The following is a 24,443-nucleotide window of genomic DNA, read 5'->3' on the forward strand; positions in this document are numbered from 1 at the left end:
GGGGGTGTGGGACGAACCACGAGTGCTCTTTCCAAGAGCCAGCACAGGCATGATGGGCCGAATGGCCTCCTTCTGTGATTTGATGATTCTACATAGTCATTCGATAACCATCAGGAATGGGAATTCTATCTAATCTTCCCCTCACTAGCCAAGGAGCATGAGGCCATTTGTAGCAGCCCTAGTGTCTTAAATAAGTGGCTGCAGAGATAGTGGATGCATTTGTAGTAATCTACCAAAATTCTCTGGATTCTGGGATGGTCCCAGCGGATTGCAAAACCGCAAATGTAACGCCCCTGTTTAAAAAAGGAGGTAGACAGAAAGCAGGAAACTATAGACCAGTTAGCCTAACATCCGTCGTTGGGAAAATGCTGGAGTCCATTAAGGAAGTAGTAGCAGGACATTTGGAAAAGTATAATTCAATCAAGCAGAGTCAGCATGGTTTTATGAAAGGGAAATCATGTTTGACAAATTTGCTGCAGTTCTTGGAGGACCAGTGGATGTGGTGTATTTGGATTTCCAGAAGGCATTCGATAAGTTGCCACACAAAAGGTTACTGCACAAGATAAAAGCTCACGGGGTTGGGGATAATATATTAGCATGGATTGGGGATCGGCTGACTAACAGAAAACAGAGAGTCGCGATAAACGGGTCATTTTCTGGTTGGCAAACAGTAACTAGTGGTGTGCCGCAGGGATCGATGCTGGGGCTTCAACTATTTACAATCTATATTAATGAGTTGGATGAAGGGACCGAGTGTAATGTAACCAGGTTTGCTGATGATACAAAGCTGGGCGGGAAAGCAAATTGTGAGGAGGGCACAAAAAATCTGTAAAGGGATATATACAGGCTGAGTGAGTGGGCAAAAATTTGGCAAATGGAGTATAATGTAGAAAAAACAGAAAAGCAGATTATAATTTAAATGCAGAAAAATTGCAAGTGCTTCAGTACAGAGGGACCTGCGGGCCCTTGTGCATGAAACACAAAACGTTAGAATGCAGGTACAGCAAGTAATCAGGAAGGCAAATGGAATGTTAGCCTTTATTGCAAGGGGGATAGAGTATAAAAGCAGGTAAGTCCTGCTACAACTGTTCAGGATACTGGTGAGGCCATACCTGGAGTACTGCATGCAGTTTTGGTCTCCATATTTAAGAAAGGATACACCTGCTTGGAGGCTGTTCAGAGAAGGTTCACAAGGCTGATTCCGGAGATGGGGGGATTGACTTATGAAGATAGGTTGAGTCAGTTGGGTCTATACTCATCAGAGTTCAGAAGGATAAGAGGTGATCTTATCGAAACATATAAGATAACGAGAGGGCTGGAAAAGATGAATGCAGAGAGAATGGGCCCAAGTTTGCCCCCAGGGTTAGAACGGCGCATCTCCGTGTGGTGCGCCGACTTTTTAGAACAGAAATGGTGCCTATTATTTACCTTGGTATTCTTCCCTCCGTCCGGTCGATCCAGGCCCTTGGCGCAGCGCAGCAGAAAGTGTGGAGGGCAGAACCAGGTCCCGGCGCTGAAAACAGTGCCGGGACCTCTGCACATGCGTACTAGAGTGTGCGCGCCATGTGCAGTAGCTCCGGGCCCCCGAGGCTGCGTGGGAGGGGCCCAAAGCACGCCACCCATAGCCCTGGCCGAATTAGCTCACTGGGGCGGCAAAGATCGGACTCGGGCCTCCCTCCCTCCCTCCCATTCAACTCCCGCCCCCCCCCCCACTCCCTCCCTCCCGTTCAGGCGTTCCCCCCCCCTCCTCTCCCTCCCTCCACGTCGTCGGCGGCAGGGCCCTTCCATCCGGCCTCTCGCTGGGGACGGGACCCGCCCGAAGTACTCCGTGGGAGCCCGGCGGCGGCGTTGGGCCCGTTCAGCCTCCCTCCCTCCCCGTTCAGCCCCTCTCCCTCCCCCCCCCCGCCGTTCAGCCGTCTCATCTCCCCTCCCCCTCCCCTCTCCCTCCCCTCTCCTCTCCCTCCCCGCTCCTCTCCCCACTCCTCTCCCCTTCCTCCCTGTTCCCCCCCCTCTCTCCCCCTCCCCCTCTCTCTCCCCCTCCCCCTCTCTCTCCCCACCTCCCCCCTCTCTTCCCCCCTCTCTTGATTTATTTATTGGTTGATTTATTGATTTATTTATCATTTATTATTGATGGCTCTTTATTTGTAAAAGTGAAGTGTTTGATGTTTGTACACCCCCCTTCCCCCTCCCCATCTCTCGTTCCCTACACCTGATTTATAAGTGTAGGCAAGGTTTTTTTGAGCATACAAAAATCTACACTTACTCCATTCTAAGTTAGTTTAGAGTAAGTTTCCGCTGCCTAAACTTGCAAAACAGACATAAGTGGCTGGACACGCCCCTTTTGAAAAAAAAATCTGTTCTAAAATGGAACTATTCTAACTCACTAGAACTGGAGCAAACTCAATGCCGAGAATTGCAATTTGTAAGATGCCAAAAAAATAGGAGCAACTCAGGCCGAAACTTGAGCACAATCTCAGGTCAAATGACCTACTCCTGCTCCTATTTCTTGTCTTCTTGTGTCATGCTATCTGAGATTAGCTAACTCGGACAAGGAATTTACCCTGGGACCATCCAGCTATATATCTCAAGGGCAATTAGGGATGGGCAATAAATGCTGGCCTTGCCAGCAACGCCCAAATCCCGCGAAGGAAAGCATAAAAAATAAATTAAAAAAATATGACTTAGCAATGAACATGTGTCTCTTTACCCACAAAGTGAAGTGGACCTTCTAGTAACTTGTGATGGGTAATAAAGAAAATTAGCCAAGTCAAATTGAAGAGCAAAAAAATGTATCTTGCATTTCTTAATGCAGTAACATTAGTGCTGAGTCATCACACCATATTGTGAGTATAGTATAGAAAGACTACATAAATCCAAGTTGCAGGATTGTTGTGTGGGCTTACCTCATTCCTCTTTCGAGCTTCACTTATTCCTCTCTGCCCGTACAACCATCTCCTCTTTCCTCAGGCACTCCACATTGCTCTCTCCCTATCCCTAATTCTTTTCACATATATCTCGCCCCATTCCTCAGCCTCTGTCCATTGTCCTCTCCATCATGTTCTATTCTGTCCCCAATCCTCACACCCAATTCATCGCCTTCTCTTCCCATTCCTCTCTCCACTTTCCTCTTACCTCTCTCCCAATTCCTCCCCTCTCTCAATTGCCCACTCTTCCTATTGCTCTCCCTCTTACCGCATTCCCTTCCCCACATTCCTCTCCCATTGCCCACATTCCTCTCTTCCCATTCCTCACGGTCTTCCTTTTCCTCTCTCACAATTCTTTTCCCTCTCACCTCGTTTGTCTCTCCACTTTCCCCCCGTCTTCCCATGCCCCTCTCTCTTTCCTCATTCCCTTCTCTCCCATTCCTCTCCTCTTTCCACATTTCCCTCTCTACCCATTCCTCTCCTTATTCTCCTCTCTTCCCATTCCTCTATTTCTCTTTCCTCATTCCCATCTCTTCCCATTCCCCTCCTTCTCTTTCCTTATTCCCCGCACTTTCCATTCCCCTCTTTCCCTCGTTCCTCTCTTTTTCCATTCCCCTCTGTTTCCTCATTCCCCTCTCTTCCAATTTCTCTATTTCCTCTTTCCTCATTACCTTCTCTTCCCATTCCACTCCTCTTTCCTCATTCCCCATTCTCCTCTTTTTCTCATCTCCCTATCTTCCCATTCACCTCTCTTTCTTCAATCCCCTCTGTTTCCTCATCCTCCTCTCTTCCCATTCCCTTCTCTTTACTCATTCCCTCTTTCCTCATCCCCCTCTCTTCCCATTCCGTTTTCCCTCATTCCCTCTCTTTCCTCATTCCCCTCTCTTCTTCAATCCCCTCTCTTCCTCAATCCTCTTCTTCTGTTTCCTCATCTCCCTCTCTTCCCATTCCGTTTTCCCTCATTCCCTCTCTTTCCTCATTCCCCTCTCTTCTTCAATCCCCTCTCTTCCTCAATCCTCTTCTTCTGTTTCCTCATCCCCCTCTCTTTCCTCATTCTCCTCCCTGTTTCCTCATCCCCCTCTCTTTCCTCATTCTCCTCCCTGTTTCCTAATTCCCCTCTCCTCTCCCTCTGGTTCCTCATTCCCCCTCTCTTCCCTCCATCCCCCTCACGCCCCGCCTCGCGCTCCCCCCTCCTTCCCGCCCAGCCAACGGTTCTCCCGCCGCGAGCCGCTGTTGTCGGTTGGCGGCGCGCGGAGGCGGGATTGGCGCCTCGGGGAGAGAGAGGGAGCGAGCCGGAGAGTGAAGGCTCGGCCCCGGGCCTCCCATCCCGGCCCCGGGCCTCCCCCTCCGGACCTCCCACCCTGGGCCCCCCGAGGCTTCCCCGCCCAGCCTACCTCCCTCAGCAAATGTACATTCAACGTTTAGAAACTCTTTTTGGTTCAACGTTTAGAAACCTTACAACATACCTGGCCCGGTGTTTGCTGAGTGACTTTCTTCCACTGACAAGGAGGGGAGAATGAAGATGCCGATGTCTGCCAGTAGCACCTGCCCATTTGTGCGTGTTTTAATCCCCCAACTGTTCGGCAAATTCAAAGATCATTTTCTGATGAGTGCAATGGTTGGACCCCCTCCATCCGTCCATTTTCAAACCCTCTTGACCTTTCTGAGATGGAGGGATCAGGAGAGTATCTCAAGATGGCTTCTGTCAATACCCAAGGACTTTTGTGCAAAGAATGTGCCACTTCAACCTCGGTCTGTCATGGGGGATATCGTCTTCAGCGCCTCAGCTTCACTCCAGTGGCAGTCTTTCAGCGATATCATCTCATGCAGATCGATTTACAAACAATTGCAAGGACTGAAATGTCGCCTCCAATACCTGAGAAGGTTACAATGGCATTAATCTTCTGTGCAACAGCATCCATCTAGGATGCTACTTAGCAGGGCACATCTGCCAGATAAGCCAGTCTGCAATCCATTCCTGTGCGAACCAAAAGACTAATGCCATGGGAAACGGCTTCCGAGTTAAAAGAAGACACCAACTGGAGGGGGCACAACATTTTCACCTCCTGGCAGACATCCCAGATGAAAATCCAGGATAAAAATGGTCAACATCCGCTGCATGCTGTGCAATTTTTGTATTCAAAGAGCAGGCAAGCATGCAGCAGTTTCCATGGGCTGCAGGTCCACAGGAAGAGGACGAGGAAGTGAAAGAGGGTGACGTTTAGGCAGGGAGATTGGTATGGAACTCGGTAATCAAGGATAACTTCCAGTAATGCATTCCTCCTGCCACTGATTAGAATATAAGAAATAGGAGCAGGAGTAGGCCATATGGCCCCCGAGCCTGCTCCACCATTCAATAAGATCATGGCTGATCTGATCTTGACTTCAACTCCACTTTCCTGCCCGCTCCCCATAATCCTTGGCTTCCCTATAGTTCAAGAATCTGTCTATCTCCACCTTGAATATATTCAATGACTCAGCTTCTACAGCTCCCTGGGGTAGAGAATTTCAAAGGTTCACAACCCTCCGAGAGAAGAAATTCCTCCTCATCTCCGTCTTAAATGGCGACCCCTATGCCCCCTAGCTCTAGATTCCTCCACGTCTGCATCTATCCTGTCAAGCCCCCTCAGAATCTTGCATGTTTCAATAAGATCACCTCTCATTCTTCTAAACTCTAATAAGTATAGACGCAAACTGTTCAACATTTTGTCTTAAGATAACCACTTCATCCCAGGAATCAACTTAGTGAACTTTCTCTGAACTGCCTCCAATGCAAGTATATCCATCAAATAATGAGACCAAAACTGTACGCAGTACTCGAGGTGTGGCCTCACCAACGCCTTGTATAGTTGTAACAAGATTTACCTACTTTTATACTCCATCCCCCTTGCAATATAGCCCAACATTCCATTTGCCTTCCTAATTACTTGCTGTACCAACTTCTCTTCTTAGGCGGTTCCTCGAATCGAGGATGACTTGCTTCCACACCAAAAAGGGATGAATTCGATGAGTTCAAAGGTATTTCAATGAAGGACCTAATATTCCAGGTCCCAAACTGCATATTGAACGGTGGAAGATGCCTATGCGTGATGGCCGTTGTGCATCAGCCACCGCAAGGGCTTGATAGAGCTTGGTCTTGGTCCAGTAGCAAGGGTTAACCAAGACGACTGGAGACCAGCTCTGCTGCACGGACCTAGTGCGCACACATATCGTAATGTGGGCTGGCTCATGCTGCCCCTAGGCCCACGTCTCTTCTGGGTCCCGAACTCACACCTCTCCTGAGCCCTGATCACATCGCTCTGCAATCTCTCACCGCTCCTTCGTTCCGACCTCGCCGCTTCTGCTGCACCTACCCATGCTCCAATCACCGACCAGGGTTATGGTGACTTCCAATCTAGTCGCCCTTTTCACAACCGCCATGCTACTCCAGGGCCACCGCTCGCCATTCCTTTTAAGGCCCCGACCTGCCGCTGATGTTTCCATGCAGGTCGGGGCCGCCACGCTGCTCCCAGGCCGCTGCTCGCCATTCCTTTTAAGGCCCTGATCTGCTACTGTACCAACATGCTAACACTCACTCACTCACTCATGTTAGTTTCCCAACGAGCTCCCACACATCACAGGAAAGATTTAATTGCACTGGAGAGGGTACAGAGGAGATTTACGAGGATGCTGCAGGACTGACAAATTTTAGCTATGAGAAATGATTGGATAAGCTGGGGTTGTATTCTTTGGAACAGAGGAGGCTGAGGGAAGTCTTAATTGAGGTGTATAAAATTTTGAGGGGCTGAGATAGAGTGGATAGGAAGGATCTATTTCCCATAGCAGAGATCAATAACCAGGGCCATAGATTTAAAGTAATTGATAGAAGGATTAGAGGGAAGTTGAGGAGAACTTTTTTCACCGAGGGTGGTGGGGGTTTGGAACTCACTGCCTGAAAGTGTGGTATAGGTAGAAACCCTCATCACATTTAAAAAGTACTTGGATATGCACTTAAAGTGTAGTAATCTACAGGGCTACGGACCGAGATCTGGAAAGTGGAATCAGGCTGGATAGTTCCTTTTTGGCCGGCACAGACTCAATGGGCCGAATTACCTGCTTCTATGCTGGAAATTTCTAGGTATCTATTCTATGATTATTACCCCAAGAACATACTCTGCATTGAAGCTGCACTGCCATCTTCCAGTCTCCTCACCCCTTCCTAGCACTTGCCATATTTCCATGGCCCTATCCAGTAAACACTCCAATACCATTTATATAGATGACATGGTCTATGTCCTACCTCCGTACTTCCTCTTGGTGACCCAATAAGGTCTGTTTGTCCTACCTCTTCATCTTATACTGTGTTTATGCACTGTGTAAGTGATAGGAGCAACTATAGCAGCTGGTTGAGGTTGGATGATGCTTCCCTGTTTGATGATCATGGCCTCCAACATCTGGCTACAGGGTCATGAGGTCATGCATTCATGCCAATAGTGCTTCTCTGCCATACTTTAGTGCCTCAGCAGGGATTCCATCTGCTCCTGATGTCTTGTTGTTCTTGAGCTGACAAATGGCCTTTTCTACCTCATGCAGGGCTGGGGTTTTGCTGAGATGGTGGCGGGTAACATGCTGCGGGATGGAGTCGAGGACATTTGTGTCAAAGGCAGAGTCTCGATTAAGGAGATCTTCGAAGAGCTCCTTCTAGTAGGCCCTGACTGCCTCGGTGTCCTTAATGAGTGTCTCCCCGTTCTTAGCCAGCAGTGGGATGGGGCCTTGGGTGCTTGGATCGTAGGTGGACTTAACTGCAGTGAAGAATCCTCGCACACCATGGCTGTCGGCCAGCTTCTGGATCGCCTGTGCTTTCTCCACCCACCATCTATTCTTTAGGTCGTGGGTTTTTTGTTGGACCTCGGCCTTCAGCCATCTGTCGAGCTGCTTTGCTGCTCCTGAATCGGGTTGTTGCTTTAAGTTCAGAAATGCACTGCACTTGCAGTTTATTAGCTCTGGGATCTCCTGGTCGTTCTTGTCAAACCAGTCTTAGTGTTTCCTGGTTGAGTGACTGAGCGTCTCTTCGCAGGCACTGCTTAAGGTGACCTTGAGGGCAGACCAGGCACTGTGGGCACTCTGCGTCTCGGAGTCGTCGAAGGTCACCAGGTTGTCGGTGAGGCGCTGGCTGTATAGGGCTTTCTTAACTGGGTCTTTGAGTGCCCTGGCGTTGATTTTTCTGCGGCATTGCTTCTGTTGCCATTGCTTTATGTTACACTAAACATCCGTAAGACAAAGGTCCTCCACCAACCTGACACCGCCTCACAGTCATCAAAATCCACGGCGCGGCCTTGGACAATGTGGACCATTTTCCATACCTACTGTCAGCAAAGGCAGACATCGACGACAAGGTCCAACATCGTCTCTCGTGCGCCAGCGCAGCCTTCGGTCACCTGAGGAAGAGAGTGTTTGAAGACCAGGACCTCAAATCTGGCACCAAGCTTATGGTCTACAGGGAAGTAGTGATACCCGCCCTCCTATATTGCTCAAAGACGTGGACCATATACAGTAGACACCTCAAAGTGCTGGAGAAGTTCCACCAGCGCTGCCTCCACAAGATCCTGCAGATCCACTGGGAGGATAGACGCACCAACGTCCGTGTTCTCGATAGGCCAGCATCCCCAGTATCGAAGCACTGACCACACTCGACCAGCTCCATTGGGCGGGCCACATCGTCCGCATGCCCGACATGAGATTCCCAAAGCAAGCGCTCTACTTGGAACTCCTATACGGCAAGCGATCCCCAGGTGGGCAGAAGAAACGTTTCAAGGACACCCTCAAATCCTCCTTGATAAAGTGCAACATCCCCAAGACCACTCTAAGTGGAGGAAGAGCATTCAGGAGGGCGCTGAGAACATGCAGAAACCAAATGCAGACAGCGAAAGGAGTGTGCGGAAAACCAGTCTACCTACCCACCCTTTCCTTCAACCACTGTCTGTCCCACCTGTGACAGAGACTGTAATTCCCGTATTGTAATGTACAGTCACCTGAGAACTCACTTTTAGTATTGGAGCAAGTCTTCCTCGATTTTGAGGGACTGCCTATTGTGATGATGATGACAGGGTCATGTAGTATCCCTGAAACAACCTGCCATGTCCAATAACACAGTACCTGCAGAGGCTGCCCACCCGCGGACAATTCCTCCTTAATCTGAGAAGCCTGGTTAGAGTGGAAGATGTACAGACTCTGAGAGAAAGCTGCCTCATTGGATCCTTTACTTGCCATGCCCTGGGGCTGGGCTCCTAAACTATATAGACTTCATAAGAGCAGACTGTAGGGTGCCTCCAATTCCCCGCTGTTACCAAATGATCTCTCTGTCCAATCTGATAATGACTGAGCTCTGTAATTGGGTGTCCAAAGTTTCTATGGTGCTGGTCACAGCACTGTTCGAGAGTTGTTCTGCCTGCGGTGGAAGCTGGCCTCAAAGGATATCGCAATAGCATTTTACTCCTGAGTCAATTTATACCTGAAGGCAGGCACAATCCCTGACCACATTTGAAATGAAGCATGGGCTTTGAACCTGCCCAGATATATCTTCTTTGCATTCCACCATCTGCACTTGCTTCTCCTCAATGGTGAATGGCGTTTCACTCGGTTCCCCTTTCATAACCCCCAGAGTGCTGATGTTAGGGACAGGGGAACGCATGACTCAAGCTGCAGGCACATTGTCTCATCGTCTTGGGAGGAATCTATGAGAAGAGAAATAAATATAAGAACATAAGAAATAGGAGCAGGATTAGGCTACCAGGCCCCTTGAGCCTGCTCCGCCATTTAATAAGATCATGGCTGATCTGATCATGGACTTAGCTCCACCTCCCTGCCCGCTTTCCATAACCCTTTATTCCCTTATCGCTCAAAGATTTGTCTACACCTTAAACATATTCACTGGCCCAGTCTCCGCAGCTCTGTCTGAGAGAAGAAATTCCTCCTCATCTCAGTTTTAAATTGGCGGCTCCTTATTCTGAGACCATGTCCCCTAGTTTTAGTTTTCCCTATGAGTAGAAATATCCTCTCTGCATCCACCTTGTCGAGCCCCCTCATTGTCTTACATGTTTCGATAAGATCACCTCTCATTCTTCTGAACTCCAATGAGTATAGGCCCAACCGACTCAACCTATCTTCATCAGTCATCTCCGGAATCAACCTAGTGAACCTTCTCTGAACAGCCTCCAATGCAAGTATATCCTTCCTTAAATACGGACACCAAAACTGTACGCAGTACTCGAGGTGTAGCCTCACCAATACACTGCACAGTTGTAGCAGGACTTCTCTGTTTTTATACTTTATCCCGCTTGCAATAAAGGCCAACATTCCATTTGTCTTCCTGATTACTTGCTGGAGCTGCATACTAACTTTTTGTGTTTCATGAATATACCTCATTACTTTACTGTTACTGACTTTGTGGAACTATCAGTATGATGTGAGTATGTTTGGCAGTATGATGTTCTTGCAGAATTTGCTGATGCGCTGTGCTCTTGTGAGTATTATTCAGCAACTAGTTTTTTCTGCTAATTATCAGAGAAGCTCAGTACATGTATAAGATGGCAGATCTGCTGCATTGCACACAGCGAAGGAGCAGTAGGAGAGCTCCAGCCGTTCAGGATGGTGTTCCCTGCAGTAAACGGAGGAATTCCAATGACTTGAGCGGAAATGCCTGACATGACGTAACCATGTTGTAGGAGTTCTGTGCAGTAAAGGCCTTTGAAAGCTGTGTTGTTGAACTGTGCCTGTTGGATGGAAACCAAGATGCTCTGTGTAGTGCCCTCCAAATCTATGCCGATGCATGCCAAAGCGCAGGAGTGACCATTCCACAATGGAGAAACTCAACTTTCTGCTGTACGTATTTACTGGCTCCTGTTGTTGTAGGTTTAAGGGTTCTTTGAATTCAATTTGCTTGTCTGTTTGTTTTTAGACTTTATGGGTTGTTTCAAAAAGTATGTGTGTTTCGAATTTTCTACACAAGACTTGTTTCTCGATTGACATCAATGTAGCCATTTTCTGGATTCAGAAATGTAAAGGATTTTGTTGTACCTTCTTTGCTTTCAGCTATCAGCTGTCCAGCCAATAGCCACTACAATGCATGTGCCAGTGCTTGTCCGGCCACCTGCACAGACCGATTTGCCTCAGGGAACTGCAGCATGCCCTGTGTGGAGGACTGTGCATGTAATGAAGGCTTTGTTCTTAGTGGAAGCTCGTGTGTGCCTGTTGAGAACTGTGGCTGCGTCCACAACAAGAAATACTATGAGGTAAGTTGGAAGAGCAGTAGTAAGTGTTTGTGGTGTCATTTGATTGTTCTTTCCCACATTACAGCAGTGACTACACTCCAAAAATACTTCAGTGGTTGTAAAGTGCTTTGAGATGTCCCGTGGTCGTGAAAGGCGCTATGTAAATCCAAGTCTTTCTTTCTGCGCGTAACGTTCTGCTTACATTAGGAGCATGTAGCCATTTTGAAACTAATCCATGCTGTTTGTCTGTCAGAAAGGAGCAATGTTCTGGGAAGACGGATGTTTAAACAGGTGCCGATGTACTGGAAATAACCAAGTAGAGTGCAAAGCCGGGTCTTGTGGAGCAGAGGAAATTTGCAAAGTGCAGGACGGAAATTTGGGATGTTACCGAGCAGACACTGCAAACTGCCACATTTACGGTGACCCGCACTATACAACATTTGACGGGAAGCTGTACCACTTCCAGGGCGCCTGCAATTATACGGTGACCGAGACTTGTGGAAATACATCCGTTCATTTTTCTGTGACAAGTAGAAATGAACACAGAGACAGCCCAACATGGTCTGCCATTAATTCGGTTGCTCTGCAGCTTGATGACCTTCATATTGCATTGAGGAAAAATAAGCTAGTTTATGTGAGTAATGTTTCTGCTGTGTACAGTTTTTGGAATTACTGTAATGTTGAAGGGAGATAACTACTGTGTTTGTGACTTTTGTATTGCTAATCTTGGTAATGTTTTGCTTAGGTTGATGGAGTGAGGGTTGAGCTCCCTGCGAGTCCCCGTTCTTCAGTTAGAGTATCAATGGTGGGATCATTCGTTGTGGTGCAGACCGACTTTGGCCTTCAGCTGAAGTTTAATGGAGATCAGCAACTGTTTGTTGTTGTGGATGAGAGATACAAAGGACAGCTGTGTGGCTTGTGCGGTACCTACACTGATGACCAGCTCGATGACTTCTTGAAGCCTGATGGAATTCTTGCCTTGGATTCTAATCAGTTTGGAAACAGCTGGACAGTTACTGATGATGACTGGCTGTGAGTATTTCCTCCAATGTACTGTAAATTACGGGAAAGGCAATGCAGCTGGTGAGACGTTTCCAGAGAATGTGAAGCTATGGCAGTAAGTACAGTAAGTGGTGTGCTTGGTTGGCGTAAAAAGGATTGACATACATTAGGGCAAGGCTGAGTTTTCATGGAAATTTCCAAATCAACTCCAGTGTACAGCTCTGTTAAATCTCAATGGTTTGCAGTGAATATCTGAAATGTTTTTTCCAGTATTAGTATCAGGATTTTTATGAATGAAATATCACAGATGCATAATAGCATATTGTTCATGCTTTTGGATATATTTTAAGGGAACAATTTTCCTAGCACAAAGTATTTTTGGTATTCATTGAAGTTTGAAGAGGATTAAATAGAACAGGAGATATTTTTGATTTAAGAGAAAAATGATGCATTATTTTACTTGCATAGGTGCAATCAAACGGCTCCACTGCCACCAACATGCGATCCATCATCAAACGAGGCGGCCGAGGGATACTGCATAATTATTTTGGCAAACAATGGTCCTTTCAAAGATTGTCACTGGTATATCCCTCCTCAGTTGTACTTTGAGAGCTGCGTCTATGATCATTGTGTCACTGGAGGAGATTCTGTGCTGCTGTGCAATGCTCTGGAGTCTTATGCTTCAGCCTGTGAAGCAGTTGGTGTTGTTCTGGGAGACTGGAGGCAGCAGAGTGGCTGTGTGGAGAACAGTGAGTTTGATATCAAGGATCTTTACTTGTTCTGTTCCTCTGTTTTATTTCTCCATCGTTCCAAACAGGTGTATAGATAAACAAAACACATTCTTCTTTCAAAAACCCAAGCCTGTTATTAATAATCAGGCTGTACTGAAATTGTAAATCCCATGCTGAATTCTGTTGGAGTGAAATTACAGCAGGCAGGACTGTAGTTATCTGGGCTAGTTTATCTCCTTAGTCACATTTCAGAAGCAATGTAGCTCAAACAAGTAGACCTCTATTTGACCACCCCATGGTACTTCCCAATAAGAAGGATGAATATATAGATCACAACCAAATGCTCTTGCCCTACTGCATTTTGTGAATGAATATACATGACTTCCAGATCAGGAATCTCATCACCAAACCTCCACTTTGCATAGCGGCAGCACCCAGCACCCAGTTATAGGGGATGTATGTTGTTCCTCGTTTTCTTGCATGTATTGAATAATGACTTCATCGATTCTCTGTGCTACATTTGGAGCTTTAGTCTTTGCAAGGAGAATTATCGAGCTGATTCCGGTCCAGTTGATTCCTTGCAACGGCTTTATGGGGCAGTTTGGTGTTGAGTAACTGGTTTCATTTCTAGATGATGCTCATTGTATTAAAGATGCAAATGAGTGGTCTTTATTAAATCCACAGGTTGTGCATGGAATTGTAATTTTGACATTGACCTGTGCAATTGGACGCAATCCAAGACAGATTCGCTTGAGTGGAAACGCATCAGTGGATCGACACCATCGGCTCACACAGGGCCATCTTTTGACCACACCACTGCTGGTAGGTGATATGGGGTGCTTATCTTGCCACTGAGGGTTGACAGAGCAGAGGATTTGTTTCTAACGAATGAACATAATTGTGTGTCCAGGTGGTTACTACATCTACATTGAAGGCAATGATGGCATCAGTGGAGCCCAGGCTCATTTGGTCAGTGCTCCATGTGCAAAGAGAGGAGCTCAGTGCTTGCGATTCTGGTACCACATGTATGGAGTAGCTCGAACCATGGCTTTGAAAGTTTACCAGGTTGAAGGCGGGACTCCAGTACTCATGTGGTCAGAGACAGGAAATAAGGGAAACAAATGGATCGCAGGAGAAGTAGGCTTGCAGCTCTCTGGAAATTCTCAGGTAAACTGCGTGGATTATATTTCGTGGTTTTATTACTTGTTTATATTATAGAAGAGCTCCCGCTCCTCGTGGCTTTAATTGTGACGGGCGGAGGACAATTTTGGCCCCTATTATTCTTCAAATATAATCAAACCTGTTGATTATAAGTCAGAGGAGATGCCAGGAGTTGTTTTTCAATATATGTGAATTGGTGTGTTTATCTATTTCCCAGTGTTACCTGAAGGAGAGATACTGAAATTCTTTGATCGACTTGCCGTTGCTATTTTCTGCCTGCTGATATTGTGATGCTTTCTCTGGCAGATCCTCATAGAAGCAGTCCGGGGCAATGAGTATCGCAGTGATGTTGCTGTGGATGACATCTCCTTCCACAGTGGATGCTGTGGAGGTTTGTAAACATGACTAGTTTGTCTGATGTATATTGTGGCTCATTTGTTTGTGTTACTTAAATATAGATGAAACTAGCAGTGGTTTTGTATCTGGCGTTTGCTCTCCCTCTTGTAATAGTGTGGTGTTCGTTTTGGTTTTCCACGGGCCGATAGGCTGCAAACTTGACTTGATTTGCCCATTTTGTAACATGTAGATTCCACTGAGTCTGTACCATTTCTTTCTCTGCAGACACGTGTGGCACAACAGCTACAACGAGCATCCCAACTACAGCACGTACCGTGACTCCTGCCATAACAGGTAAATTAAAGCAGCGTACATATGGTGTGGGACCGCGATACTACTGTTATTTGCAGTCTTGTTGACTATGTGTTGCCAATAGATAGTTAGAGACTTCCCCCATCATACATTTATATTCATCGAGTCAAAATGTTACTGATGCCATTTGATTATTCATAACATGAATGGTAACTTTCAGTAGAAATAAGTTTGATTAATGTGGGCAAATTGATGGGCGAATTCAACTTCAGGCGTGCCGTATGTATTGTTGCTTGATACAAACAAGCAAGTTCTAGAAACAAAGCAGGTAGTTGTTTTGATCTCCTCACGTGCCTTGTGTTCCACTGGTCGAACACTGGACTGAGAATTGGCATCTTGCCGCAGAAACCTGAACGGACTCTGTTCCAATCATGGAATATACCTCGTTACTTTATTGTTACTGACTTTGTGGCACTATCAGTATGATGTGAGTATGTTTGGGTGTTCTTGTAGATTTTGTGGCTGGGCTTTGTTCTTGTGAGCATCATTTAGCCACTGTTTTTTCTGTTAGTAACCTTCTCAGTTATCGGGGAGGCTCAGTACATGTATAAGTTGGCAGATCTGCTGCACTGTATACAGTGAAGAAGCAGCAGGAGAGCTCCAGCCGTTCAGGATGGTGTTGCCTGCAATAGATGGGGGAATGCCAATGACTGGAGCGGAAATGCCTGACATGACGGAACCATTTTGTAGGAGTTCTGTGCAGTAAAGGCCAAATTAAGGCCAAGATCAGATCAGCCATGATTGTATTGAATGGCAAAGCAGGCTCGCGGGGTCAAATGACCTACTCCTGCTCCTATTTCTTATGTTCTTATGTTATGTTCTTATGTAAAGAGATGACAGATTCTCAACCTGCTTCAATGCCTTGTTAGTAAAACACAGCAGTCACACGTGCCGCCAACATGTGAAAGAAGACAAGAGCAATAGATTATAAAATAATTCAACTTGGTCTTAGATATACTGAGGTACCACCAATTAATCTTTGTTTGATAATGTTTAGAATCGTCCTGCACTGTGCAAGGTGATCCTCACTACAATACATTTGATAAGCAAGCTCACGACTTCATGGGAACGTGCACGTATACCTTATCAAAACTATGTGACGTCAACAGCACTCTGCCCTATTTCAATGTTGAAGCTGCCAATGAGCACAGATCAGGAAATTCCTATGTATCGTACGTCAAACATGTAAACGTTGATTTTTACAATCACAGGATAACTCTTGAGAAGGGGCGCGTGGTGAAGGTAAGAATTCAATATTGTAAGAATCTTCGCATAGTATATTGAAAGAGCCATTAGCTGAAGAATCAATCGATTGATGTTTGTACGATTCCAGGTTGATGGAGGAGAGGTGGTGCTGCCTGTGTCAGTCACTTCAGGTATTCTCGTTGGATTAAGTGGACAGTATGTAATTGTTAGCACCGATTTTGGATTGAGAGTGAAGTTTGATGGGAGGCATCGAGCAGAGGTAACACTTCCCAGTGTCTTCAAGGGGAAGGTGTGTGGAATGTGTGGAAACTATAATGACGATAGAAGAGATGATTTCCTCAATCCAGATGGAGTAATGGAGCCCGATTCTGTCAGCTTGGGCAACAGCTGGCAGACTGAGAATGATACAAGGTACACTGTATAGAAGTGTTTGGGGTCGTTTCTACTCCTTGATAAACCCTGCAGCTTCTAATTGCCTTAATTGTGCCATTTCTCATACGTGATGCTGCTGTTTTTCCAGGTGCACTCCTGACAGTGGCATCAAACCAAATTGCACTGATGACGAAAAGGATATCATAGAAAGTGAATATTACTGTGGAATAATCATGGATTCACACGGTCCCTTCAAAGAGTGCCACTCTGTAGTAGACCCGCAGGTTTATTTTGGTGACTGTGTGTACGACCTGTGTGCGCTCGACACAAAGACAGGGTCTCTATGCAGTAGTTTGCAGTCCTACGCAGATGCATGTCAGTCGAAGGGAGTGAGAGTGCAAGCTTGGAGGAATGAGACCTTTTGCCGTAAGTGTTTGAGACTATATTTGTAGATGTTTAAATTATTTCAGGTGTGTTTGAACCATTTCGTTTTTCAGAAACAAGTTGGATGCAAGGAATGTAAAGTGAAAGTAACGTGCGACCTTCTGAATTGTCTTTGCAGCTTTGAAATGTGGAGTGAATAGTCACTATGAGCAGTGTGGCACTGCCTGCCCAGCTACTTGTGTCAATCCAAATGCTCCATCCAGCTGCTCCCGACCATGTGTAGAAGGCTGTGTGTGTGACAGCGGTTACGTTCTGTACAACCACAGATGTGTGCCAAGAAATCAGTGTGGCTGCTGGTCTGAAGGAAAGCACTACCCAGTGGGATCTGAATTCTGGACGGATGATACCTGTTCAACTAAATGTAGATGTCCTTCGGCAGGCAGTAAAGTAGTGTGCTGGAGTTCAACGTGTGAGAAAGAATCATACTGCGGAGTTGAAAACGGAGTTCCTGGTTGCTACCCTTATGCACACGGCATCTGCAGAGTCCATAATGACCCACATTACAATACATTTGACAAAGCGACCCATCATTTCATGGGAAGTTGCACCTATACGATCGCCAAGCTGTGCGCAAATTCCTCATCTCTTCCATACTTCAACATTGAAGCAAAAAATGAAAATCGTGGCAACGCTAAAGTATCTTATGTTCAGAGAGTTCAGGTAGCTGTTCACGGACACAATGTTTGGATTGTCAAGAGGGAATCCCACCGTGTGTTGGTAAGCATCTTATTGCTAGATTCAGCTTTCTGAAGTGTTGCATTTTATGCCGATCTTTTATGCTGAATCCTAAATTATGTAGAATATATATTTTGTTATGGTACAAGATAAATGACTAAGAATATATTGTGCAGTATAATGATTGGAAATGTGATTAATGTGATATTCTTCATTAGTATACAAAGCTGAGGAGAGTGCTGTGAATTTGCTTAAATGTCCACAGATCTGATGTTAAATATTGTGATACCCCATTACTGCAGTGAGATGGTAGATGGATCGCTGATCAAGTTTGTTGGGCGTATTGAGTAAAGGGCTGCAGTACTTTGTTGGAATGTGTTCTATTCAATATAAATTTCCCTCTTCCGCTCAGGTTGATGAAGTGTGGACGACCTTACCCGTGACCCTAGTTGATGGCGCCGTGAGCGTGAGTAGGAGTGGAAGATACGTGGTCCTGGTGACAGAGTTTGGGCTGCGTGTTTCTTATGACACTGATCATTCGGTGGAGGTGAAAGTGCCGAGCACATATTTTAATAAGACTTGTGGTATGTGCGGTAACTACAATGGAATGAGAAAGGATGATTACATGAAACCCGATGGAGAGCAAGCCAAGGATTCTAATGAACTGGGAAATAGCTGGAAGGTGCCACCCGACGATCCAGGTTGTGACCCAGGCATCCCCGAGGAATGTCAGCCCGCTGACGAGAACCTCTATCAAAGCGATGCTTTCTGTGGTCTGATCACCAGTCAACAAGGTCCATTTGTAAAGTGTCACTCTGTAATCAATCCCATTGGTACCTTCGAAAGCTGTGTTGTTGAACTGTGCCTGTTGGATGGAAACCAAGATGCTCTGTGTAATGCCCTCCAAATCTATGCCGATGCATGCCAAAGCGCAGGAGTGACCATTCCACAATGGAGAAACTCCACTTTCTGCTGTACGTATTTACTGGCTCCTGTTGTAGGTTTAAGCTTTCTTTTAATTCAATTTGCTTGTGTGTTTGTTTTTAGACTTTCCAGGTTAATTCAAAACTTATGTGTGTTTAGAATTTTCTACACAAGACTTGTTTCTCGATTGACATCAATGTAGCCATTTTCTGGATTCAGAAATGTAAAGGATTTTGTTGTACCTTCTTTGCTTTCAGCTATCAGCTGTCCAGCCAATAGCCACTACAATGCATGTGCCAGTGCTTGTCCGGCCACCTGCACAGACCGATTTGCCCAAGGGAACTGCAGCATGCCCTGTGTGGAGGACTGTGCATGTAATGAAGGCTTTGTTCTTAGTGGAAGCTCGTGTGTGCCTGTTGAGAACTGTGGCTGCGTCCACAACAAGAAATACTATGAGGTAAGTTGGAAGAGCAGTAGTAAGTGTTTGTGGTGTCATTTGATTGTTCTTTCCCACATTACAGCAGTGACTACACTCCAAAAGTACTTCAGTGGTTGTAAAGTGCTTTGAGACGTCCCGTGGTCGTGAAAGGCGCTATGTAAATCCAAGTCTTTCTTTCTGCGCGTAACGTTCTGCTTACATTAGGAGCATGTAGCCATTTTGAAACTAATCCATGCTGTTTGTCTGTCAGAAAGGAGCAATGTTCTGGGAAGACGGATGTTTAAACAGGTGCCGATGTACTGGAAATAACCAAGTAGAGTGCAAAGCCGGGTCTTGTGGAGCAGAGGAAATTTGCAAAGTGCAGGACGGAAATTTGGGATGTTACCGAGCAGACACTGCAAACTGCCACATTTACGGTGACCCGCACTATACAACATTTGACGGGAAGCTGTACCACTTCCAGGGCACCTGCAATTATACGGTGACCGAGACTTGTGGAAATACATCCGTTCATTTTTCTGTGACAAGTAGAAATGAACACAGAGACAGCCCAACATGGTCTGCCATTAATTCGGTTGCTCTGCAGCTTGATGACCTTCATATTGCATTGAGGAAAAATAAGCTAGTTTATGTGAGTAATGTTTCTGCTGTGTACAGTTTTTGGAATTACTGTAATGTTGAAGGGAGATAACTACTGTGTTTGTGACTTTTGTATTGCTAATCTTGGTAATGTTTTGTTTAGGTTGATGGAGTGAGGGTTGAGCTCCCTGCGAGTCCCCGTTCTTCAGTTAGAGTATCAATGGTGGGATCATTCGTTGTGGTGCAGACCGACTTTGGCCTTCAGCTGAAGTTTAATGGAGATCAGCAACTGTTTGTTGTTGTGGATGAGAGATACAAAGGACAGCTGTGTGGCTTGTGCGGTACCTACACTGATGACCAGCTCGATGACTTCTTGAAGCCTGATGGAATTCTTGCCTTGGATTCTAATCAGTTTGGAAACAGCTGGACAGTTACTGATGATGACTGGCTGTGAGTATTTCCTCCAATGTACTGTAAATTACGGGAAAGGCAATGCAGCTGGTGAGACGTTTCCAGAGAATGTGAAGCTATGGCAGTAAGTACAGTAAGTGGTGTGCTTGGTTGGCGTAAAAAGGATTGACATACATTAGGGCAAGGCTGAGTTTTCATGGAAATTTCCAAATCAACTCCAGTGTACAGCTCTGTTAAATCTCAATGGTTTGCAGTGAATATCTGAAATGTTTTTTCCAGTATTAGTATCAGGATTTTTATGAATGAAATATCACAGATGCATAATAGCATATTGTTCATGCTTTTGGATATATTTTAAGGGAACAATTTTCCTAGCACAAAGTATTTTTGGTATTCATTGAAGTTTGAAGAGGATTAAATAGAACAGGAGATATTTTTGATTTAAGAGAAAAATGATGCATTATTTTACTTGCATAGGTGCAATCAAACGGCTCCACTGCCACCAACATGCGATCCATCATCAAACGAGGCGGCCGAGGGATACTGCATAATTATTTTGGCAAACAATGGTCCTTTCAAAGATTGTCACTGGTATATCCCTCCTCAGTTGTACTTTGAGAGCTGCGTCTATGATCATTGTGTCACTGGAGGAGATTCTGTGCTGCTGTGCAATGCTCTGGAGTCTTATGCTTCAGCCTGTGAAGCAGTTGGTGTTGTTCTGGGAGACTGGAGGCAGCAGAGTGGCTGTGTGGAGAACAGTGAGTTTGATATCAAGGATCTTTACTTGTTCTGTTCCTCTGTTTTATTTCTCCATCGTTCCAAACAGGTGTATAGATAAACAAAACACATTCTTCTTTCAAAAACCCAAGCCTGTTATTAATAATCAGGCTGTACTGAAATTGTAAATCCCATGCTGAATTCTGTTGGAGTGAAATTACAGCAGGCAGGACTGTAGTTATCTGGGCTAGTTTATCTCCTTAGTCACATTTCAGAAGCAATGTAGTTCAAACAAGTAGACCTCTATTTGACCACCCCATGGTACTTCCCAATAAGAAGGATGAATATATAGATCACAACCAAATGCTCTTGCCCTACTGCATTTTGTGAATGAATATACATGACTTCCAGATCAGGAATCTCATCACCAAACCTCCACTTTGCATAGCGGCAGCACCCAGCACCCAGTTATAGGGGATGTATGTTGTTCCTCGTTTTCTTGCATGTATTGAATAATGACTTCATCGATTCTCTGTGCTACATTTGGAGCTTTAGTCTTTGCAAGGAGAATTATCGAGCTGATTCCGGTCCAGTTGATTCCTTGCAACGGCTTTATGGGGCAGTTTGGTGTTGAGTAACTGGTTTCATTTCTAGATGATGCTCATTGTATTAAAGATGCAAATGAGTGGTCTTTATTAAATCCACAGGTTGTGCATGGAATTGTAATTTTGACATTGACCTGTGCAATTGGACGCAATCCAAGACAGATTCGCTTGAGTGGAAACGCATCAGTGGATCGACACCATCGGCTCACACAGGGCCATCTTTTGACCACACCACTGCTGGTAGGTGATATGGGGTGCTTATCTTGCCACTGAGGGTTGACAGAGCAGAGGATTTGTTTCTAACGAATGAACATAATTGTGTGTCCAGGTGGTTACTACATCTACATTGAAGGCAATGATGGCATCAGTGGAGCCCAGGCTCATTTGGTCAGTGCTCCATGTGCAAAGAGAGGAGCTCAGTGCTTGCGATTCTGGTACCACATGTATGGAGTAGCTCGAACCATGGCTTTGAAAGTTTACCAGGTTGAAGGCGGGACTCCAGTACTCATGTGGTCAGAGACAGGAAATAAGGGAAACAAATGGATCGCAGGAGAAGTAGGCTTGCAGCTCTCTGGAAATTCTCAGGTAAACTGCGTGGATTATATTTCGTGGTTTTATTACTTGTTTATATTATAGAAGAGCTCCCGCTCCTCGTGGCTTTAATTGTGACGGGCGGAGGACAATTTTGGCCCCTATTATTCTTCAAATATAATCAAACCTGTTGATTATAAGTCAGAGGAGATGCCAGGAGTTGTTTTTCAATATATGTGAATTGGTGTGTTTATCTATTTCCCAGTGTTACCTGAAGGAGAGATACTGAAATTCTTTGATCGACTTGCCGTTGCTATTTTCTGCCTGCTGATATTGTGATGCTTTCTCTGGCAGATCCTCATAGAAGCAGTCCGGGGCAATGAGTATCGCAGTGATGTTGCTGTGGATGACATCTCCTTCCACAGTGGATGCTGTGGAGGTTTGTAAACATGACTAGTTTGTCTGATGTATATTGTGGCTCATTTGTTTGTGTTACTTAAATATAGATGAAACTAGCAGTGGTTTTGTATCTGGCGTTTGCTCTCCCTCTTGTAATAGTGTGGTGTTCGTTTTGGTTTTCCACGGGCCGATAGGCTGCAAACTTGACTTGATTTGCCCATTTTGTAACATGTAGATTCCACTGAGTCTGTACCATTTCTTTCTCTGCAGACACGTGTGGCACAACAGCTACAACGAGCATCCCAACTACAGCACGTACCGTGACTCCTGCCATAACAGGTAAATTAAAGCAGCGTACATATGGTGTGGGACCGCGATACTACTGTTATTTGCAGTCTTGTTGACTATGTGTTGCCAATAGATAGTTAGAGACTTCCCCCATCATACATTTATATTCATCGAGTCAAAATGTTACTGATGCCATTTGATTATTCATAACATGAATGGTAACTTTCAGTAGAAATAAGTTTGATTAATGTGGGCAAATTGATGGGCGAATTCAACTTCAGGCGTGCCGTATGTATTGTTGCTTGATACAAACAAGCAAGTTCTAGAAACAAAGCAGGTAGTTGTTTTGATCTCCTCACGTGCCTTGTGTTCCACTGGTCGAACACTGGACTGAGAATTGGCATCTTGCCGCAGAAACCTGAACGGACTCTGTTCCAATCATGGAATATACCTCGTTACTTTATTGTTACTGACTTTGTGGCACTATCAGTATGATGTGAGTATGTTTGGGTGTTCTTGTAGATTTTGTGGCTGGGCTTTGTTCTTGTGAGCATCATTTAGCCACTGTTTTTTCTGTTAGTAACCTTCTCAGTTATCGGGGAGGCTCAGTACATGTATAAGTTGGCAGATCTGCTGCACTGTATACAGTGAAGAAGCAGCAGGAGAGCTCCAGCCGTTCAGGATGGTGTTGCCTGCAATAGATGGGGGAATGCCAATGACTGGAGCGGAAATGCCTGACATGACGGAACCATTTTGTAGGAGTTCTGTGCAGTAAAGGCCAAATTAAGGCCAAGATCAGATCAGCCATGATTGTATTGAATGGCAAAGCAGGCTCGCGGGGTCAAATGACCTACTCCTGCTCCTATTTCTTATGTTCTTATGTTATGTTCTTATGTAAAGAGATGACAGATTCTCAACCTGCTTCAATGCCTTGTTAGTAAAACACAGCAGTCACACGTGCCGCCAACATGTGAAAGAAGACAAGAGCAATAGATTATAAAATAATTCAACTTGGTCTTAGATATACTGAGGTACCACCAATTAATCTTTGTTTGATAATGTTTAGAATCGTCCTGCACTGTGCAAGGTGATCCTCACTACAATACATTTGATAAGCAAGCTCACGACTTCATGGGAACGTGCACGTATACCTTATCAAAACTATGTGACGTCAACAGCACTCTGCCCTATTTCAATGTTGAAGCTGCCAATGAGCACAGATCAGGAAATTCCTATGTATCGTACGTCAAACATGTAAACGTTGATTTTTACAATCACAGGATAACTCTCGAGAAGGGGCGCGTGGTGAAGGTAAGAATTCAATATTGTAAGAATCTTCGCATAGTATATTGAAAGAGCCATTAGCTGAAGAATCAATCGATTGATGTTTGTACGATTCCAGGTTGATGGAGGAGAGGTGGTGCTGCCTGTGTCAGTCACTTCAGGTATTCTCGTTGGATTAAGTGGACAGTATGTAATTGTTAGCACCGATTTTGGATTGAGAGTGAAGTTTGATGGGAGGCATCGAGCAGAGGTAACACTTCCCAGTGTCTTCAAGGGGAAGGTGTGTGGAATGTGTGGAAACTATAATGACGATAGAAGAGATGATTTCCTCAATCCAGATGGAGTAATGGAGCCCGATTCTGTCAGCTTGGGCAACAGCTGGCAGACTGAGAATGATACAAGGTACACTGTATAGAAGTGTTTGGGGTCGTTTCTACTCCTTGATAAACCCTGCAGCTTCTAATTGCCTTAATTGTGCCATTTCTCATACGTGATGCTGCTGTTTTTCCAGGTGCACTCCTGACAGTGGCATCAAACCAAATTGCACTGATGACGAAAAGGATATCATAGAAAGTGAATATTACTGTGGAATAATCATGGATTCACACGGTCCCTTCAAAGAGTGCCACTCTGTAGTAGACCCGCAGGTTTATTTTGGTGACTGTGTGTACGACCTGTGTGCGCTCGACACAAAGACAGGGTCTCTATGCAGTAGTTTGCAGTCCTACGCAGATGCATGTCAGTCGAAGGGAGTGAGAGTGCAAGCTTGGAGGAATGAAACCTTTTGCCGTAAG

At 45.4% G+C, this 24,443-nt stretch overlaps 2 protein-coding genes across 7 annotated transcripts in view; one reads left to right on the plus strand and one right to left on the minus strand.

The window, feature by feature from the left end:
• The window catches only part of LOC139266020 (dynein light chain Tctex-type protein 2B-like), a 118,666-nt gene extending 114,170 nt beyond the window's left edge, over positions 1-4,496 (minus strand). Inside the window, exon 1 of one of the 2 annotated variants that reach the window (XM_070883786.1) lies at positions 4,391-4,496. Coding sequence is in view for 1 of the 2 variants with exons in the window: in XM_070883785.1 (XP_070739886.1) it covers positions 2,904-2,908 (5 nt within the window). In the remaining variant the exon portion in view is untranslated. Of the gene's footprint in view, positions 1-2,903; positions 3,222-4,390 lie in introns of those variants that run through there. The other variant, XM_070883785.1, reaches the window with a different exon arrangement.
• LOC139266019 (IgGFc-binding protein-like) overlaps positions 4,214-24,443 on the plus strand; it is a 131,197-nt gene continuing 110,967 nt past the window's right edge. For 2 of the 5 annotated variants that reach the window (XM_070883780.1, XM_070883784.1), the window contains exons 1-25: positions 4,214-5,173; positions 10,995-11,194; positions 11,427-11,807; positions 11,919-12,205; positions 12,644-12,924; positions 13,591-13,728; positions 13,817-14,073; positions 14,374-14,458; positions 14,689-14,757; positions 15,773-16,017; positions 16,109-16,392; positions 16,502-16,779; positions 16,916-17,514; positions 17,885-18,446; positions 18,654-18,853; positions 19,086-19,466; positions 19,578-19,864; positions 20,303-20,583; positions 21,250-21,387; positions 21,476-21,732; positions 22,033-22,117; positions 22,348-22,416; positions 23,432-23,676; positions 23,768-24,051; positions 24,161-24,438. In XM_070883780.1, coding sequence (XP_070739881.1) covers positions 5,164-5,173; positions 10,995-11,194; positions 11,427-11,807; positions 11,919-12,205; positions 12,644-12,924; positions 13,591-13,728; positions 13,817-14,073; positions 14,374-14,458; positions 14,689-14,757; positions 15,773-16,017; positions 16,109-16,392; positions 16,502-16,779; positions 16,916-17,514; positions 17,885-18,446; positions 18,654-18,853; positions 19,086-19,466; positions 19,578-19,864; positions 20,303-20,583; positions 21,250-21,387; positions 21,476-21,732; positions 22,033-22,117; positions 22,348-22,416; positions 23,432-23,676; positions 23,768-24,051; positions 24,161-24,438 — 6,181 coding nt within the window. In that variant the 5' untranslated portion in view covers positions 4,214-5,163. Of the gene's footprint in view, positions 5,174-9,332; positions 10,785-10,994; positions 11,195-11,426; positions 11,808-11,918; positions 12,206-12,643; positions 12,925-13,590; positions 13,729-13,816; positions 14,074-14,373; positions 14,459-14,688; positions 14,758-15,772; positions 16,018-16,108; positions 16,393-16,501; positions 16,780-16,915; positions 17,515-17,884; positions 18,447-18,653; positions 18,854-19,085; positions 19,467-19,577; positions 19,865-20,302; positions 20,584-21,249; positions 21,388-21,475; positions 21,733-22,032; positions 22,118-22,347; positions 22,417-23,431; positions 23,677-23,767; positions 24,052-24,160; positions 24,439-24,443 lie in introns of those variants that run through there. The other 3 variants (XM_070883782.1, XM_070883783.1, XM_070883781.1) reach the window with 3 other exon arrangements.

This window comes from Pristiophorus japonicus, chromosome 6 (genome assembly GCF_044704955.1).
Source record: "Pristiophorus japonicus isolate sPriJap1 chromosome 6, sPriJap1.hap1, whole genome shotgun sequence".
Classification (NCBI taxonomy): Eukaryota; Metazoa; Chordata; class Chondrichthyes; family Pristiophoridae; genus Pristiophorus; species Pristiophorus japonicus.